The following is a 17,796-nucleotide window of genomic DNA, read 5'->3' as shown; positions in this document are numbered from 1 at the left end:
GCCCCACAGCATGAATGACAGCAATAGAGTATAAACAGGAGTCCAAGTGACCTTCATAGTGAAAAGGCTGTTAACTCTTTTACAAATATTGGGAAAAATCTGCTATTTTCAGTCATGGTCACCAACATGTCCAGTTACCATCTCTCAGGTATGAGCCAGGAAACAATGCAAATGGTTTATTACAGTTTTAGTTTACTTCACAAACATGTACGTCTAAGCATTTTATTATTAGAGTACACAGAAAATCTTCAGCATTCTGACCTTTAAAGCCGTCTTTAGAATCTCCAGAGAAAACGGTGCCAAGCCTTGAGATTCTCCCAACACTACTCCGCCCACACCTGTTTCTGGGTTTGTTAGATTGGTGCTATTTAGTTTGTAGAGGACCAGAACCAAAACAAAAAAAGTTCTATAGCAGTGCTCCTATGAATCCTTACTGACACCTTCATTTTTCAGTGTAGACACATTGCCCTAAAAGCAACATGAAAAGGTCTTCAGTGACCTTCTCTCTTACACACCTTCTCTGTCACGCTCCGGAGGGCCAGGTTGACCCTTGGTTGACCCAGACCTGTGCAACTGAAGCCCTTGCACCTTCATGGGCACTTGATCTGAGTGCCCCATGCTGCCTAAACCATGATATGGTCTCTGATATAGAGGAGCCCAGCCACACAGCACCAGTGGAGTGGATGTGACGAGAGCTTGAGATGAGGAGAGAGAAAAAAGGGAATGTCTTTGACCCTTAAAAAGACTTTGTGGATCTAGCCAGGCCTCTGCCTCACCTTCCAGTTCAATAAGATGCAGATGCCACCCCCTGCCCTCCCCACACACACACTCGATATGTTCGTGTCAGAGATGAAAGAGGGAATAGGTGGGGAAGCAATGCGTTTGGTGGGGGAGCCCTGACACTAACGTAGTATATTGGGCTTTACTTATAGAACTGTGAAGTTCTTTTGTCAGGTTTAAAAGGTCTTATAAGCCTTTGAACAACTGTGTGTGACCGCCCCTCAAAGATTTTTTTTTTGGCCACTTTTTTTTTTCTCCATTCAACTTCAGGAGCGCCCGATCAGCATTCCTTATGGTCACCACACCGATTCACTGAAGAAAAGAAGAGGAAACAGAGTCCTTCAGATGTTCATTTAAATCTTGAACTCAGGAGTTTGCTCAGGTTTTTAATTGTGAGTATTTTCTCCAGGTATTTTCTTCTCCTAGTGTTTTTTTTTGTCTTTGTCTTAAACATGGTTATTCACATTGGCCTCAGCTATTATTATTATTATTATTATTATTATTCTCAGTTGTTATTATTTTGTGACCTGTTAAAGAACCTGTAGCACAGGGAGACTTGTAAATGTCGTCCAATTAGCTCTGGTTTCCACAGAATAATTACAATATATTTTAAAGCAACTCTCCTGCAAACATCTTTGGAATCTAGCACTTCTTAAATCACGTCCTATGTTTATGCAAATTAATCAGCTACTTCTCAACACAAGCTTTTGATCTAAATGTAGTTAATAGAAAGTTTTATTTATGTTTATTTTTACATGTAATTCAGGTCCAATCAATTGTAGCTATGACAGAGTGTAATACCTTCACCATGGCTTCATTCATTTCACTTCTTTTAACGTAGAACCGCTATTTAATTTAGCCTCAAAAGCAAGATAATGATAATAAATGCACTTAGAACTCTAATAATACAGATACTTGAAAGGCCCATGCTATTTTCCAGCTCAAAGACTTGGTTCTCTTCCTCTGTTATTTTTTTTCCCTCAGTTCCCCACATCAATGCGCTGTAAATCTGTTAACTGCCATTCTGCAGAAAGTGCAGTTTACGGTGGGTACATTTGGGTGCAGGTTTCAGTGGGTGCCCCTCTGCCATTGCTTCGAGTGCCCACACAAGGCCTCGCCTCATTGAAGTGTTGAAGGACGTGTCTTTGTGTGCCGTAGTCGCTGTTTTACCGCTTTTGTTTTGGCTGTTCTTTAAGGCAGCCACAAGCACCAGGTGATACACACATCAAAGGGGTGCGGGCATGGTTCACCTCCATTTCAGAGATTTATACCTGCGAGTGCTGAGAGACTGCACAGTGCTATCATTACAGCTTTAATTAATGTTTAATGCCCATTCCCTAGCCTAACTCTTTCTCTCTCTCTCTCTCTCTCTCTCTCTCTCTCTCTCTCTCTCTCTCTCTCTCTCATCCTCACACTTTAATTGCATTAGACTGCTGCTGATGAGAAGGGTTTTGGAAACACACCAGGCCTGATGCCCTGGGACATTTACAGAGAGGTCCACAGCAGTCAGCATCATGTCTTAATGTTTGTTTATTTAAGCTAACCTTATTCCCCGATCAAGCCCATCCATTTGACAAGTACAAGAAGAGAAAAGTCCACTCTGTTAGTCCACTCTGTCTGAAAGGGACTCAGTGGAGGCGAGCTGGATTTGCAAAAGGAACAATGTAGCTGTAAACTGTTTGTCTTTTCACATGTCTCCTATTGTTGAGCGGGTAATGAGCGAAATAAACGCGGGGGGCAGTGCTCCCAGGCCTGCTGCACCCATTCACACCTCGCGCGCATTTCAATGCCACATAACTCATAGCACAATATTGGAAAGCGAAGCTCGACGGCCGCATGAATGTCAATAGTGTCTGAGAACGCAGCGTGGAATCAACAAAAACAGAGCGGGGAAACACACGGTGTTATCACCGCGGAGAGGAACAGCAGAACAAACTACACCGGATCAGCTACAGAAACTAAACACTACACATTACAATACACAGCTTGAACGCGGTGGTGATGGTCAAGGTGAAAGTAAATAAACGTTCTCTGATCAACTCTTTTGTCTTAGACACGAATATAAGGAGAGGAACAGCACGGAGCGCTCACTCATTCCATTCCGCGGAAGGCTGTCCCAGTAAACAAGGAACGTCTCTGGACGTTCATAATAGGTCTAAAAGTAGTCTGTCCGTCAAGGACATATTTTAAACGTTAATGGACGTCCAAAATCCATCTTAATAAGTTAGTTAAGTGGTGACCAATCGATAACGTCAGTGGACGTCCAAAACGCGTTTTATACAAGTAATTTATTTCGGGACCAATTAATAACGTCAATGGACGTCCAAAATACGTCTAATAGTCGTCTTTTCAATGTCGGTGTTTGGACGTCTTTTCAACTTTCATTTTCAACCTTGAGAGAACGTTGATTAGACGGCAGTCTGTACGTTATTTCAACGTTGAATCAACGGATAATTGTTTACTGGGGTTCCACCATAACTTACGGAGATACTATACATTTCTTAAAGAACCGCAGTAAAGTAGCGTGCAGTTGTAGCCTATTAAACATTATTCTACTAATATGACAATACTATTGTTAATGCCAGTGAAAATAAATGCAGGGTAAATTGGTTCACAGCGTTTTAAAGCATGACTATTGTTTATCTGCTGGATTAAAAAAGTGAAAATTAAATCATAAAATTTGGTTTATCTTAATTTTTTAATTTCACCAATAAATAGAAAATGAATAATGTTCTTATTGTTCTTTGTACGTTTCAAATATGATCTCCATTTATGGTTAGGTTCTTATCTGTCTTTATTAGCAGCTCTTTGATGAATAACTTCGCGATTCTTCACCCACTCATCGCTCGGGTGTGTGTGTGTGTGTGTGTGATCTCCAGTTCAGAAATGCACCTGCGCTGGATTCACACACATTTCTGTGGAAAGTCTAAAGAGTTTCCGTGCAGTGGTCTGGAGTTCCGAGTTGAAGGGAGCAGGCGGGGGGGGGGAGTCCCCCTCCCCTCCAACCCGCGCGCTCCCGCTGCCTTCAGCTCATCCTATCAGGTGCAAAAAGCGCTGACAGGTTTCCACCCACCGCCAGAAAAAAGCCCCCCGCAGCAGCGCGAGCGCAAAAACAGCCCCCGCGCCACGCGCTCCGCTCACACGAAGCTCGCCTCTCGCACGCGGAATCCGACGCACGTTAACGTCACAAGCGCCTCGTGGATAACTCACAACTCTCCGCAGCTCACAGTAACATTGGTTTCTCTTTGAGTGCCGGCGTCGCTCTCGCCGTGAAGGACCGGAGCACAGGGGCGCGCGGACCTTTTAGAAGAAGCGGCGCGAAGGAAATGGAATAACTTCTGCCCGGCACTGGATCAGGAGCCCTGCACGAGGACACGAAGCAGCGCGCACAGGGGTCGAGCCTTATCTGGTTACTCTGAGAGAGAGAGAGAGAGAGAGAGAGAGAGAGAGAGAGAGATCAGAATCATCCCGTTGCCAAATATGTTCCACGCATCAGGAGTTTGTCTTGGTGAGGGCGCACATGTAGCCGATGCCATGTAACAAACTCGAAGAAAGAACGAGGTGGCAATCGAGAGAGAGAGATAGAGAGAGAGAGAATTAACATACAGAGAGGGATAAAGAGAGGTAGAAATAAGCCTAAAGAGAGAATAAAGAGGAAGAGGATTCTGGCCGTTCTGTCCGTTACGTGTGATCCTGATGGTGGGCGCCGCGGCTCTTAGCGAGCGGGACTGTAGCGGCTGAAGCCTGCTTCACTGCGGCGGACAACAGCGCTAAACAGGTGGATCTGACCAAGATGTCCGCGCTGCCCTCCCGGTTCATTTACGTGTAAGGAACCGCTTCCCCCCCCACACACACTCCTGCTTCTGCAGACTCTAGAACTCGTTTTTTTTTTTAAAAATAATATCGTGTTTTCCCTTATGATTCATCTCCGTTTCTTTTGTTCTCTCTCTCTCTCTCTCTCTCTCTCTCTCTCTCTTTCTCTAGGTGTTTACACTTTCTGGTCCTCTACTTCCAGCTCCAGGTGAGTCTGAAAGTCTGGCTGTGTCTCGGTGTTTGTTAATCTGGATTAAGTCGGGGATTACGAGGATTTGCCGCCAATTCGCAAAGTTAGTTTATGGGAGTTTGAAAAGTTAGATTAACCCCCCCCCAAAAAAAAAACAAAACAAAAAAACTAATCCAGCCGCACAAGAGGGGTTTGGATTAGCGGTGCTGCAGGAACGCCACTTACCTTTTTAACCAGTTTTCCATTTACTTAACACCCCTTTTGTTAATTAATTAGCCTTCATTTTTAATTGTGTGAATTAATGATCTATTTTGAAAGTGTCTGCTTCAGTGTCCATTTAAATATTTGGGGCTACCCAGTAAACAATTAGCCGATTGATTCAACGTTGAAATAACGTAATGACTGCCGTCTAATCAACGTTCGCTTAAGGTTGAAAATGAAAGTTGAAAAGACGTCCAAACACAGACATTGAAAAGACGACTATTAGACGTATTTTGGACGTCCATTGACGTTATTAATTGGTCCCGAAATAAATTGCTTGTATAAAACGCGTTTTGGACGTCCACTGACGTTATCGATTGGTCACCACTTAACTAACTTATTAAGATGGATTTTGGACGTCCATTGATGTTTAAAATATGTCCTTGACGGACAGACTACTTTTAGACCTATTTTGAATGTCCAGGGACGTTCCTTGTTTACTGGGTAAGGCTGGTTCATTTTTTAAAATGGAGCCAGGAACGGTGTCAGACCTCAAGAAAACGCTGAACTGCAGACGATCAATAAGTAAATCAACAGTTAGATTAATTTAAATAATTTTATATAACACATTATTTATATTAATTGTAAGCCGTGCATCAATGCCACACCTCCTCATTTACACTTTCAGAAACTGATCATATTTACACCATTTTAATGGCTCCATTTCTGTATGATTTTACTAAGATAAAAAACATAGTCCAGGGCTTTAACACAAAGCATTTACTAGTCTATTAAATCAGGAACTGTTTCAATTCTGAGTTGATTACACGTTTGACAGTGTGTATACAACTGTGTCTCTGGGAAATATCAGAGAGCTGCAAATGTTTAAAATGTAAATGAAATTCCCAAATAAGGCTAAACCATTTCTTTATCTACGTGGGCCAGGGCAGTATGATTATGAAACCTGGAATTAGCCCACATTTACACAGACTCCCCTCAACTAATGAACAAAAGCAGCTGATTTAAAGGAGATGAGACTTTGGCTCGGGGTTATATAATGGTACGTGCCAATTTTCGTTCCAAAGCAGTCGGCGCAAACAAGGCCATAGTGTAGAGCTGTCTGATTCCACTGTGTTCTGTGTCAGTAATTACAATACTAGTGCTTTAATTGCAGGTCTGGCCATGGTCCGACAAATGCCAGCATGTGCGTGCTTCCTGTTTGTTCTTTAATTCTGCCAGGCGTTGTTTTCTAATGGGTTCAGCCTTTATCTTTTTTTTTTGTAGTTGTTTTTTATTATTATTGTTGTTGCTTTCCCTTACGGAAATGCTAGGAAATCAATGGTGTGATAAGTCTATAAAAGCAAGCCTGAAGTGGCAGTGCATTGATGCGTTGTTTCCTGAGCCTCCAGTGCAGAATGGCGTCTGCAGATAGGGCCCTTTCGGACATGCAAGAGTGCGCAGCTTCTTAGTGAGGATGGTGCAGATCTTTTGAAGTCTCAATGATATCCATTTCGCTAGGATGGCTTTGAAGGGAGACAGGCAGTGTGATAAAAAAAAGGAAAAAAGAAAAGTTTTGCACGGCTCTAGCCTGGGCTCTCTGTATAGGCATGCCCCATTTTCCTGCTTGCGTTGAGATGCAACTGTCTGCAGAACACACCTCAGTGTTTGACTAGAGATGGAGAGATTTCAGAGCAAATCCCTCAAAGGAAAGGCTGTATGGATGTGTTTTCCCTCATGTGGATAACGTGTGTGGGCTTTATGTCAAGACGGAACTCCTCTACAAGCGAAGTCTGACCCTCTTGCTGTGATAAACCCTATGACACACATCCTGGATGTGTACGTTTATGTTACGATTATATAACAACGACGAGAATTTCCATAGGACACCGGAGCGTTAGACGGCATTGATTTTGAAGAATATATTTGATGTGAAAAGTGGAGAAAAAAAATATATATTTTAAGAATTTCACTTAAAAATATTTAAAATATTTAAGATGCATGGGATTAAATGAAATGCAAAATATAGAATGTCTTTAAGTCTTTCCTGATACTAACTTTAGAGCTGCTCTGTGATGATTGATGCATTAAACAGATGATTCAGTGCAGTTACAGAGATTTGTTTTGCGTTAAATGTGGCTATAGCTTCCTTTTAGTCTGTTCTTTACAAAGCTCTGCATCTCACAGTTGAGTGCACGCACAGCCCAGTGGAAGTGCCTTGTTTCTCATCTCTGCATTGAAGATTTGTTCTGCTATGAGTGCATTTCCCCTCGCACGCTCTAAATGTCATTAATTTGCTGAGGTTAAAATAACAGCAAGTCGGAGTATGTAATGTGTATATAATTAGCCACCTGAGAGCAGCCACATAAAAGCCCATTACTGGGTAATTACCACTCATACAGCTGGGGAGAGCAGGCTTGGCTTGGGCAGAGAGATTCCAGGGGTTTCGAAAGTATACGTTTTCCTCGTATGGATGGATGACAGGAGATGAGAGCAGGAGAGCACGGGAGAAGAAGAATGCTGGAGACGAGTGGAAAAGATTGCATGTGCATTTTGTAGCTCAAAGCCTCAGGTGACTGGCAGAGCGTATAAACTATGGGAATGAAAATGTACGCCCTGTATTGAAAGATCCCTCAGGTTGTATTGTTTTATATGATGTGTGTGCGTATGGGTGTGTATACACATATCTCATTGCAGATGTGTCTGCATGAATGTCTCTTAGCATGTCTGCAGATGTGTGCGTGTGTGTGTGTGTGTGAGAGAGAGAGAGTGTGTGATTTATGGGAGTAATTCTGACCTCAGGCAGATATTTGTTTGATGACAGAGAAACAGGTCCCGATCCTTCAGGTGGATAATTGCTAGTGGCTTGCTTTGCCGGTGGAAATGGAATACTTGGTTTTTTGCTGCATCGCTCCAGGCGCATAGTATTCAGCTCCTTTTCTCAAAGAGACCAGAGCAGAGCAGTAATGTGGAATCATGCTTTGTCTCACTGAAACCTAACAAAGATTGAACTGAAGTGGCCTGTAATTTTCCCGTGTAGAACATTCTTTAAGATTTGAAAATTGACTTTTTTAAGCAATTACACAGTGCCCACCTGAAACTGAAGTCATAAGTGAGTTCCAACCCCTCTTTGCAACATGCACACACACACACACACACACACACACACACACACACACACATATATATATATATATATATATATATATATATATATATATTATTTTTTTTATTTAAACACCTTTCTACCTAATATCTACATGCAGAAGCCCATAGTCAGTTGTTGCACCATCTGCCCATAAACTTCGAATTTATATAAATTTTGTGTTAACAAAATGTCTCTGTGCACTGTGGAGTAATTGGAAAATAAGCAACAGCTGTAGCCAATAGACATTAGTTTAAAAATGCTGGAGTACTTCTTTCCTATAGCTTTATAACATATAACACAATGATAAGCCTAATTATATTTTATACTGTTTACTGTGCAAACCATGCAGATAAACGTTGTGTTTCTGCCTCTAGGAGTCTCACCAGAGTTCGGCAGACTTCCGCTTCTACATTGAGAACCACACTCGGGACGATGTAAGTCGGAAGCAGGTGCGGATATACCAGCTGTACAGCAGGACCACAGGGAAACACGTGCAAATCCTCGGCAAGAAGATCAACGCCAATGGAGACGATGGGGGCAAGTACGGTACGGGGGTGTTCCTGTGCTTTTCCACTGTTCTAATCAGAATGAACACTACCAAACACATACACACACCAAAACTGGTATGGTTCCATTGATTTTCATGGACATATATGAACGAGTCGTGCACTAAGGATTGCATGCACTCAGAAAAGCATGAGATGTTGAAAGTTATGCCAGCTTCACTGTGCACTCAGGTGTGATAATATGTTATTATTGACTTGTACTAGATCCATAATCATGAGAGACAATGCTCTGATCGGTTCCACAAACCGCACAACAAAAGAACAAGTGCATAGAATGTCCTTGTAGCAGTTTGGGTCTTAAACATCAGATCTGCTCTCAAATCAGTGGAAAGTGCAGCATCAACTGCGAGCAAGTGTCTCAGAGGAGGGATTTGTGGCTAGAGATAAGCACGGTAAACGCTACACTGAGCTGCGCTGAGTGATACAAGTGTGTTTACATCCGACCTCATTTTCAACCGTGTCAGCCAGAGTCTTGCTCTGTGCAAGAGCAGAAACTCCCCAACAGATCTGTAGTCTTAGCAGTGCCTGTGTGCTTTTGTGTTATTATGGCGGGGAACCGGCCTGTGCTGGGTCTGTGTGATCAGGTGAACGTTGATTGCTGTTTTGAGTTAGGCTGGGGAGTTTTATTGCCAAAATGGTTTGATGAGTGTGTGCAGTACTAAGTGCTAGTGTTGGGTTGTTATTGAGCAGAAAATGTCTGCAGTCAGAATTGGACGGTAAATGGAATAGAGGGCATTTTGCAATGTTTAGGCAAATAACAGTACAGTTGCTATTAGGTTTAGAATGAGGGTTAGCGTTATGTTGTGAGAGGAGCTCGCAAACGTTCTTTAATGTCTATGTGAGCAGGAGTGGAGGCAGATCCAGGTAAATCCCCACACCTGGGAACTCTCTGCTTCTTAGCAACATGAAGACACTGCACTAATTCACTCCCACTGCTTTCTGTACTTGTAAACACTAGGAAAAATATGCCTTATCTGCTTAAATGGTGGAGATCCTGCATGTTCTTTTAGTCTGCTGATAGTTGTGTGGTGTTATGTATTAAAAACAATTATAATTAATTTTTACCTGAGCATTTCCAGCATCTCTTTAGTTCTTGGAATTAACCAGAATTTTTTTCTTACTGCGTCTTTAAGACGGATCGTTATTGATCAATCTCTGCTTTAAATTGCTCTTTCTAGTAAATGAGCATCTAAATTTATGATTAATTTTAATAACAGAATAATAAGTCTTTGGGCTGGCAAAATTCACCATCATCGTATTCCATGTGATTTTACCCACAGAGAACTTTCAGAACACATTGCACAGATGATTTTTCTTCTTAAATGTTTGGTTCTGGTCTGGCGAACATGTGCAACAGATGTATGGCCCTCGGAGCAAGAAGTATGTCAGAAAGCTTTTCAAAAATGCCTTGAGCAAGCACATGCCTATTATACAGGACAACCTTCTTAAGCAGACCTGGAGTATATGTTATATCTATCAGTTTAGGGAAGGGGAAAAAAAATAGAGCATTCAGTTCAAGAGAAACAGGTGTACTCTGTGTACTCTACACCCCCCATACATTCCATCTGCCCTTGGTTATTTTCTTCTGCTCTGCTTTTTTCGACTATCCCCTTTTTAAAATGTCACCTCCTTATCCGCTGGCCTAAGCAAAGGAGTGGGATATTTCTCTCATGCTCCTTCACAAATCTCAAGTGCTCTGTCTGAACTGGTTCCCCCACTCGTTGTACTCTGAGCTGTTTTTAAAGGGGGACAATTTCGGCATTGCCCTCAGAGCCCCCTGCTTTTGAGCTCCGCTGAATAGCTCTGTGTGTTAAGCAAATGGATCATCTTAACTTTTTGATTGAGTGAGCAGGGACTAAAGGCGACTGGAAACCCAATCCCCAGGGATCTTAACTGCTCCAAGAGTTTTGGCAGATAGCTCCCCCTGGGAGGGGTGAGTCCAAACAAAGGTGGCGAGAGAGAGAGAGAGAGAGAGAGAGAGAGGTGTGCATGGGTGGGGGGGTGGGGGTGGTGATGCTAGACCTACCAGCTTGTGTTTGTGTGTGGTACAATTTCATAAACCCTCAGATTCAAGTAAATTCATTTTCCTCAGTTTCCTTTATAACACCAAATCTGTTTTACTGACATTCTTATTAGACCATGATTACCTTTTCAAATGTGATTCCTTGAAATTTATTTTCCTGTGCCTTGTGCTTCATTACAGCTCTCCTTGTGGTTGAAACAGAGACATTTGGAAGTCATGTTCGAATAAAGGGAAAGGAGAGTGGCCACTATATCTGCATGAACAAGAATGGCAAAATTATTGGCAAGGTAAGAACAACCACTGTGTGTCCTAATACAGTTTTCCCTCACTCCAGATTGTAGCAGTTCATTCATTTTAAACCGTTGTTCAGTAAAGATATAGAAATTCTGCCAAAAGAGTATTTTTAAGACAAAAAGAAAAAAGAGTAAACAGCTTTGATCTGTTGTTTGCATGCAGTTACATAAGATTCTCGGACCACTGGTGCATGTGTCATTTACAGCTTGAAGTAGCAACTCATTATGGTGTCAATTAGTGGCCTCATTAAGGCTAGCAGAAAGCACTTTTGCTGTGCGATCACTAGGAGGCGTCACATACAGTAGCTTAATGATGTACAGTTTGGATGTCATGGTCCAGGCCTTCAGGCTGTGGCACTATACAACCTCGTGTTTTCCTCCTGTTCTATCATTTAAAACAGATTTTCATTACCTCTTCTCAAAGCTGAGGATGAGTGTTACAGGTAAGCATCAGCGTTAGATGCCGGAGGAAATCTCCATAACATCCCTACAGCCATAATGTATTTCATGTCACTTTGCTGTACTGTACAGTTGGTGACATGCTTTGCGATGCATTTTCGAAACCACTGCAGCTGCAACGCTGGCAAAGTAACGAGCCGGGGTTTTCCGGTCCCCCCTTTCAGATTCAGCAAACGTTTCACTGATGTCCGTTCTAATCAAAGCGGACGCCTGAGTCTGGATTCAAGGTGAAAATGTGTCCTTTGCTTTCTATGTTCTGATGGCTGCCATACCACAGACACATCTGAGATGGAAAGAGCAACACCCTCTTTATTTAGCCTGGCGTAGTACATTCCGTCTTTCCTCGGCTTGTTTGATACCGACTATAGGCATCAAACGTGGCACGGTTCAGGTTTCATCTTGGCAGCGACGTTTTCTGGTTTGCTGCTTGGTTATTGCTGATTTGTGTGTATAGAACAGTGGAGCGAGAAGCCAGTCGTAAAAGCACATTGGTTACAGTTTACTGTCCACTTTCATTTCAATTCAAGCACTAAAAAAGTTTCCAGACATTCAGACTGTAAGCTGGGGCCGAGGCCAAAGGCCACCATAGTTTCAGGGTTTTGAGGGATTTCCATGTTTTTGGCAGCTTTACTCCACAGCCCAGGTTTTATTTGGATTTGCTGTAGTTTTGTGGAGATGTACAAGCTGAAGGAGGATCCTTTCCCAGTCCTTGCAACCCAGGATTGGTATGCCATTGTTCACTTGAATTGCCTGATAACAAGGAGCAGCAAATTAGATCTTGTGGAAGAGGGTTTTTTTCCCCCACCTTTACTCCCAGCACCTTTCTATTGTGGTTGGCTTTAGTACCTCATAAGTACCTCAGCCGACAAGCTGGGGAGAATTGCTCAACAGGTGGGCCTCATCTGACATGTTATTTTCTCTCCCCTGCAGCTCAACGGGGGTAACCCGGAGTGTGTGTTCGTGGAGGAGTTCTTGGAAAACAACTACACAGCATTAGTGTCTGCCAAGTACAGAGGCTGGTACCTGGGCTTCAACCGCAAGGGCCGGCCCAAGAAAGGCTCTCGGACCACACAGACGCAGCAGGAAGTGCATTTCATGAAGAGAGACCCCAAGGGGAAGGTGGACCCTCAGGAGGAGTTCCGTTTCACCACGGTAACAAAACGGACACGTAGGGCGCGGCGTTTAAAACCTAACCCCAAAACAAACTGAGACAGACTGAGAGCATGCACTGTTCCATTTTTCTGTGAACATCTCAAGCTTCTTGCCTTATAGCAAGCAACATAAAGACTATTGCGACTAAGCAGCAGGAGGAAAAACAAACGATGGCTACAGGAGGAAAAAAAAGAGACAAAACGTTTTTAAAAAGTTCAAAGATGTTTTATTTTTATATTTCAGGAGCTTTGAGTATCTCCCAAGTGTTGAATGTTTTTGGGTTATCATTAATGTTATATTGTGTCTGTTACTTTATTTATACTGGATAAACTAAGGATGACAAAAAAAAAAAGGAACTATTGTCTCCTGCATCGACAAGTTTACAGCAGCAGGCATCCTGTTGAAAGGAAGAGATTCGACTACCCCACCTGAGGAAAACAAAACTTATTTTTATATTGGGTTGCCCCTGACAACAAAGTTCCAATATTTTCCACTGGAATGGGCTGTCATGGAGATGCAATGACAGAGGGATAACAGTGTTCACATGACCCTCACAGGCCTCCATAGGTAAACGTGAAGCTTCGAGTGCAATATTTTGAAGGCCTCCCTTTTCTCTTCTCCTCTCTCTCTCTCCCTTCTTCTGTCGGATGTTTTCCTGTGGGCAGCCCTTGCTCCGAGCGTTCTGTTGTCCTGTCTTTGGGAGAAATGTGCATAAAGGCACGGAGCACTGTACGGTTCCTTTTTTTTTTTTTTTTTTTTTTTGCATTTTTGTGCAACCTGTGATTCAGCAGAGCACAACATGCTTTGACTAGCCAGGCATCGGCATCGGCCATGGCGGTAGTTCTTGTTAAAACAAACAAAGAGAAGCCTGGAGTTGAAGGCACTGGAAGAGCAAAGTCGTGTTGATTTGATGAGAACCTTTTGACCTATCTCTCTTTAATGTGGTGCAAAGGTTGTGAGAATGCTCTGTGATGACAATGGGTCTGATCTCTATCAATCTCAAACACTAGTGTACTTTTACAGCTGTGTACTTGCATTTCTACTTGACGCTGTATTAGCATAGAACTGTTCTTAAATCCAGGCAAGATTTTAGTAGTAAACTGCTCTCAGGTCTAAAATCTATATTTTACCATCTAGACCCCAGGCAAATCAGATCAGCCAGACAAGTTTCAGCTCTTCTCCAGATTTCCTTTTATGAACTCCTTCTCTCTCTGATGGTTTAGTCACTAGTGCACTCAGTATGTAAAGGACATATGCTCACTAAAGCTTTATACAGGACTGTTCTGACCTGAGCTGCTGTGCCCACGAGAGGCCTTCCACTCCACTCTCCCACAGTGAGTTCTACCTTTCACATGGGTGAAGCTGTAGTGTAAACAAATCTATATACTCCTTTGTCACATTTGACAGGTTTTGTATGAGATGCTACTAACAAACATGACACATGTATGGATAAAAAAAATGTATGCAAAAAAATAATAATAATAATTTTATGACTATTATAAAATATTTATTGCCTTTCACTGTAAATACAACCTGATGAATTTATTTGACCTCTTAATAAAAATGAGGACTATATTAAAAATGGACAGGAAGAAACTGGCTGTGTTTTTTAAGCAGATTTCAGCATGCAAGAGTCTCCCTGACCTGAATGGACCCGTTTTGCATTTTACTTCGAAAATCTCCCAGTCTGAGACCTGGCGCTTTGTTCATTCTCCATGTCAAAGAAGGGATTTTTTTTTGAGGGATTATTTGCAAGATATGTCAAAATCCACACTGTGAAGTTCTCTCAGCAGTTAAAGGTTTTGCAGGCACCCATGTGTAGACACCCCTGATTTATACCGGACTATTTTCCCGGGCTACATATCTTCCATACGTCAAGAGACAAAAGGAAGAATGTGGATTTTTGTGGACGGCTACGGCAAGTTTCAACCTAGAAGTGTGTCGCATACAAATCTCATCCTACGAGGAGTGAGCTGTTGGAGCGGACGTGTTTAGATAGGACCGGCACTTTTTGTCATCTGAACTGCCGACAGGCTATGAAAAGGTGAATTGCACTTAAGAAATGAGAAACAAGGTCCAGGAAATGTGTCATCATTAAGTTATGAGGCGCTTAAAGACAGCTAAGAGATTCTCAGACAACATGAGAATTCAAGGATCGTTTAGACTCAAGGTTATGTCAACAGATTCCCTCCTTGCTTTTACATATTGCCTCTTTCACAAAATCAATTAGAACCAGAGGGAGTAGAAGAATGTTCAAAGAGAATGTTCAGAAAGGTATTAAGGTCAATGGAACTATTTCTTTTCCAAATGGATTTCCAAAACCTCTGGTATGATATCTTGTTCTGGGAGACATTTGTTTTGCAGATGACAGTGCCCTCATTAGACTGACTACATGAGCCACAAGAGACCCTTTATTCTGCTTTTCAATGTGTCAATAACTGACATTAGCGCTGCACTTTACACATCTGGGCTGCCACTGAAGTGCAAAACTTAAACCTCTCGACCAAACGTCTGGAATGTAGACAAGCCTTTCTTTTTATTCTTTCTTTCTCACTTTCTTTTTCCCTCTCCCACTTAGCGACCTCTCTGGCAGCCCTGTGCGAGCTGTTTCTCTCTTTAAAGGAGGAGGACGAGGAATGCAGGGTAGCATGTCTTATAATGTTGTGTTCAGGAATGGTGTTTACAGTAGCAGTCAGACTGAAAGATGGCCGTTTTGAGGAAAAAATGCCTTTTGTTTAACTTCCCACTGATCTTATCAGGCCCTGCTCTATACAGCCACCTAAAGCGGGCAAAAACCAGGGGACGAAATCCGGCGACCTTTCTCTGTCTTTTCTTTTTTTAGGATCTGTCTTTTTTTTCCTTTGTGGTGGAAAATGCAGTGTTAGGTGGCACAGAAGTCTCCACTAACACCACGCCTGGGTCCAAGCATTCATTACTGAGAATAGTAAGAGCCGAAAACAAAATATATCCTGCCATACAGAGAGATGACTGGGAATTGAAAAGTCACTCCAGCTTTTCTTTCCTCTTTGGGTCTAACACATTTCTGGTGATGGGGGTGAGAAGGAGGCCCGATGTGAATCCTGATAAGAGAAAAATGTATTAACATCTCGCCAAAAGTATGCACACATTGATGTGACCTCATGCCACGGCACATTCTAGATCAGGATCAGATGAACCTCCTACTTAGGCAAAAAGAAAGGATCTGCACTAAGAATGACTTTGTAACAGGCTTCATTTTAGAGTAATGTTCTTTGTCCCAGGAGTAATGAGCAACCCTGGCCTGAATGCGTATGATATCCACTCTGATGGAACCATTCCACAATGATAGCTCTTAAAAAAGTTGAATAAACAGACTTTTAAGAGTCCAGACATCTGAAAATTAAAGAACAGAGAGCGTTTAGCGCAAGGCTCCTGCCAGCTCCTCTCCTTTTGGCTTAACCTTTGATCAGTGGAGGATGGCCCTGGAATGGGCCCAGGATGCTGAAATGAAACATAAAATCCCTCCGTGGCACTCCTCCCTTTCAGGACGAGCCTCTGTGAACTCACCGCCGCCGACGGACAGCTATTCATAGGCAAAGGAGGCCCTGAGTCAACGGCGGGAGGTTAAAGAACTGAAAGGTTGCGCTGGGACCCCAGGCTTTGCTATTTTTAAGGAGGCCGCTCTTGTGTATCGCATGTATTTTTAGAACAATGTGCAATAAGGGCCGCTTTTGGGAAAAAACGAAAAGAAAAAAAAGCCTGATGTTTTCCACTGACCGGGCCCCAAAGCATACCAGTTAACGCATGTTTTCTCTGCTGAATGACAGGCAGAAAATAAGGTGCGTGTAATAGCGTGGTGGTCTCCGTCTTGCTGTAGCTCTCAGTGGCTCCGTCAGCTGAGCAGCGAGTGGCCCAGGGACATGAGCCCAAAAAGTCCCTCAGAGTGCTCTCTTCAGCAACCACATACTTAATGAAAAGGCAGTGTCAACAGAAATCTGGTGGCCCAGCCGTCCTCTACACAGAACAACCTTTGTCTCCTTAAATATTACTTAACTTCTCCTAGGGGTTCTGAGGGGAAGAAACATTCAAAACCAAAATAATGGTTGACCTCTAATATAATCCTGACTGTCACAGCTCGGTGCGCTATGTTTTTCCTTTTCTTTTTTTTCCCCTCAAGCCACAAGCTTTCGTCTCCCCCAGAGCAAAGCACAACCGCACTGAGCCGCTCCGTCTTCTCTCCGGGACGCACGGAGCCTCCTATGTGATTCACGCCTGGCTTTTTACGACATGTAGTTGAGGGCTGTTTTTACAAGACTGCATTATGTTCCAGTGTCCCGTTTGAAAGCAAGATGATTGGAGTTCATAGCTGGAGACTGAGAGGAGATGCGAACAATAGGGAGACAATAATGGATGGGATATGGAGGCTGGTTGTTTTTGTTATCAGCTTTGCTTGTTTTACTGCCATGTCAACTCTGAGTGTAGTTTCAATGAGGTTAATTGGAGCCTTGCATTTTTCTTTGGCTTTGCATAGGTTTGCATTTACCATGGACCAAATGGAGACTTTCCACTGTAAATGTGAATGACTGTAATGCAGGTATAGGAAGAAAAAGCCAAGACAAATCTGGACTAAAACCCACAAGAACCAGGTAAAGCGACAGAATCTCCAATTTGTAATTGTACAAATGTTGTTCTACAAAATGTGTAACATTCTTTTTTCTTTAACAGTGTTATGCTCTGAGGAGTTTAGGTTGGATGCCTGACTTGGCTACTTATAAACATCCAATTTCTGTCTCTGAAAAGCTTTGTAGTTGCTTTGCTTGTATGTTTCAGAGCTTTGTCTCGGGTCATTGGTCGGGTGACGACAGCTACAAAGGTCTGACACATTTGGTTGAATCTGAGCAATGAAGATGCTTCTGTACTCTTCAGAACTCATTCTGCTTCTCAATCTGCATTTACTTCATCAATAGTTATTCATGCGGCATCACCATTAGTGCCCTCCACCTGGCACCCATGCACACACCACATTGTTTCATAAATGAAGGGCTATTCTTTGGATCATGAGAACTTTGTTTTCTACACTTTGTTCACTATATCAGTCTGAACAAATAAAGTTTGTTGAATAAGTCCATATGAGTTTTACAACTCAGCAAAGTTCTACAGCATTATCTGTGGTTTGCATTTTGTGGTAAACCCTC

At 42.6% G+C, this 17,796-nt stretch overlaps 1 protein-coding gene across 1 annotated transcript; it reads left to right on the top strand.

Annotated features, from left to right (window-relative positions):
- The first annotated feature begins 3,994 nt into the window (after positions 1 to 3,994).
- fgf24 (fibroblast growth factor 24) lies at positions 3,995 to 14,151 on the top strand. The gene is made up of 5 exons (XM_066649171.1): positions 3,995 to 4,605; positions 4,765 to 4,801; positions 8,504 to 8,675; positions 10,899 to 11,005; positions 12,401 to 14,151. Exons 1-5 carry the CDS (start codon positions 4,574 to 4,576, stop codon positions 12,677 to 12,679), a joined length of 627 nt encoding a protein of 208 aa, XP_066505268.1. The 5' UTR covers positions 3,995 to 4,573; the 3' UTR covers positions 12,680 to 14,151.
- Positions 14,152 to 17,796: the final 3,645 nt, after the last annotated feature.

The sequence above is a fragment of the Hoplias malabaricus genome, chromosome 17, assembly GCF_029633855.1.
Source record: "Hoplias malabaricus isolate fHopMal1 chromosome 17, fHopMal1.hap1, whole genome shotgun sequence".
Taxonomy (NCBI): domain Eukaryota; kingdom Metazoa; phylum Chordata; class Actinopteri; order Characiformes; family Erythrinidae; genus Hoplias; species Hoplias malabaricus.
This window is presented reverse-complemented; position numbering and strand designations above follow the sequence as displayed.

Bases quoted from the DNA above. Each gene is read 5' to 3' on its own strand.
- fgf24 (XM_066649171.1), top strand. From the start codon at position 4,574: ATGTCCGCGCTGCCCTCCCGGTTCATTTACGT. The intron at 4,802-8,503 runs GTGAGTCTGAAA...TTCTGCCTCTAG, and splicing joins TCCTCTACTTCCAGCTCCAG to GAGTCTCACCAGAGTTCGGC. The intron at 11,006-12,400 runs GTAAGAACAACC...TCTCCCCTGCAG, and splicing joins ATGGCAAAATTATTGGCAAG to CTCAACGGGGGTAACCCGGA.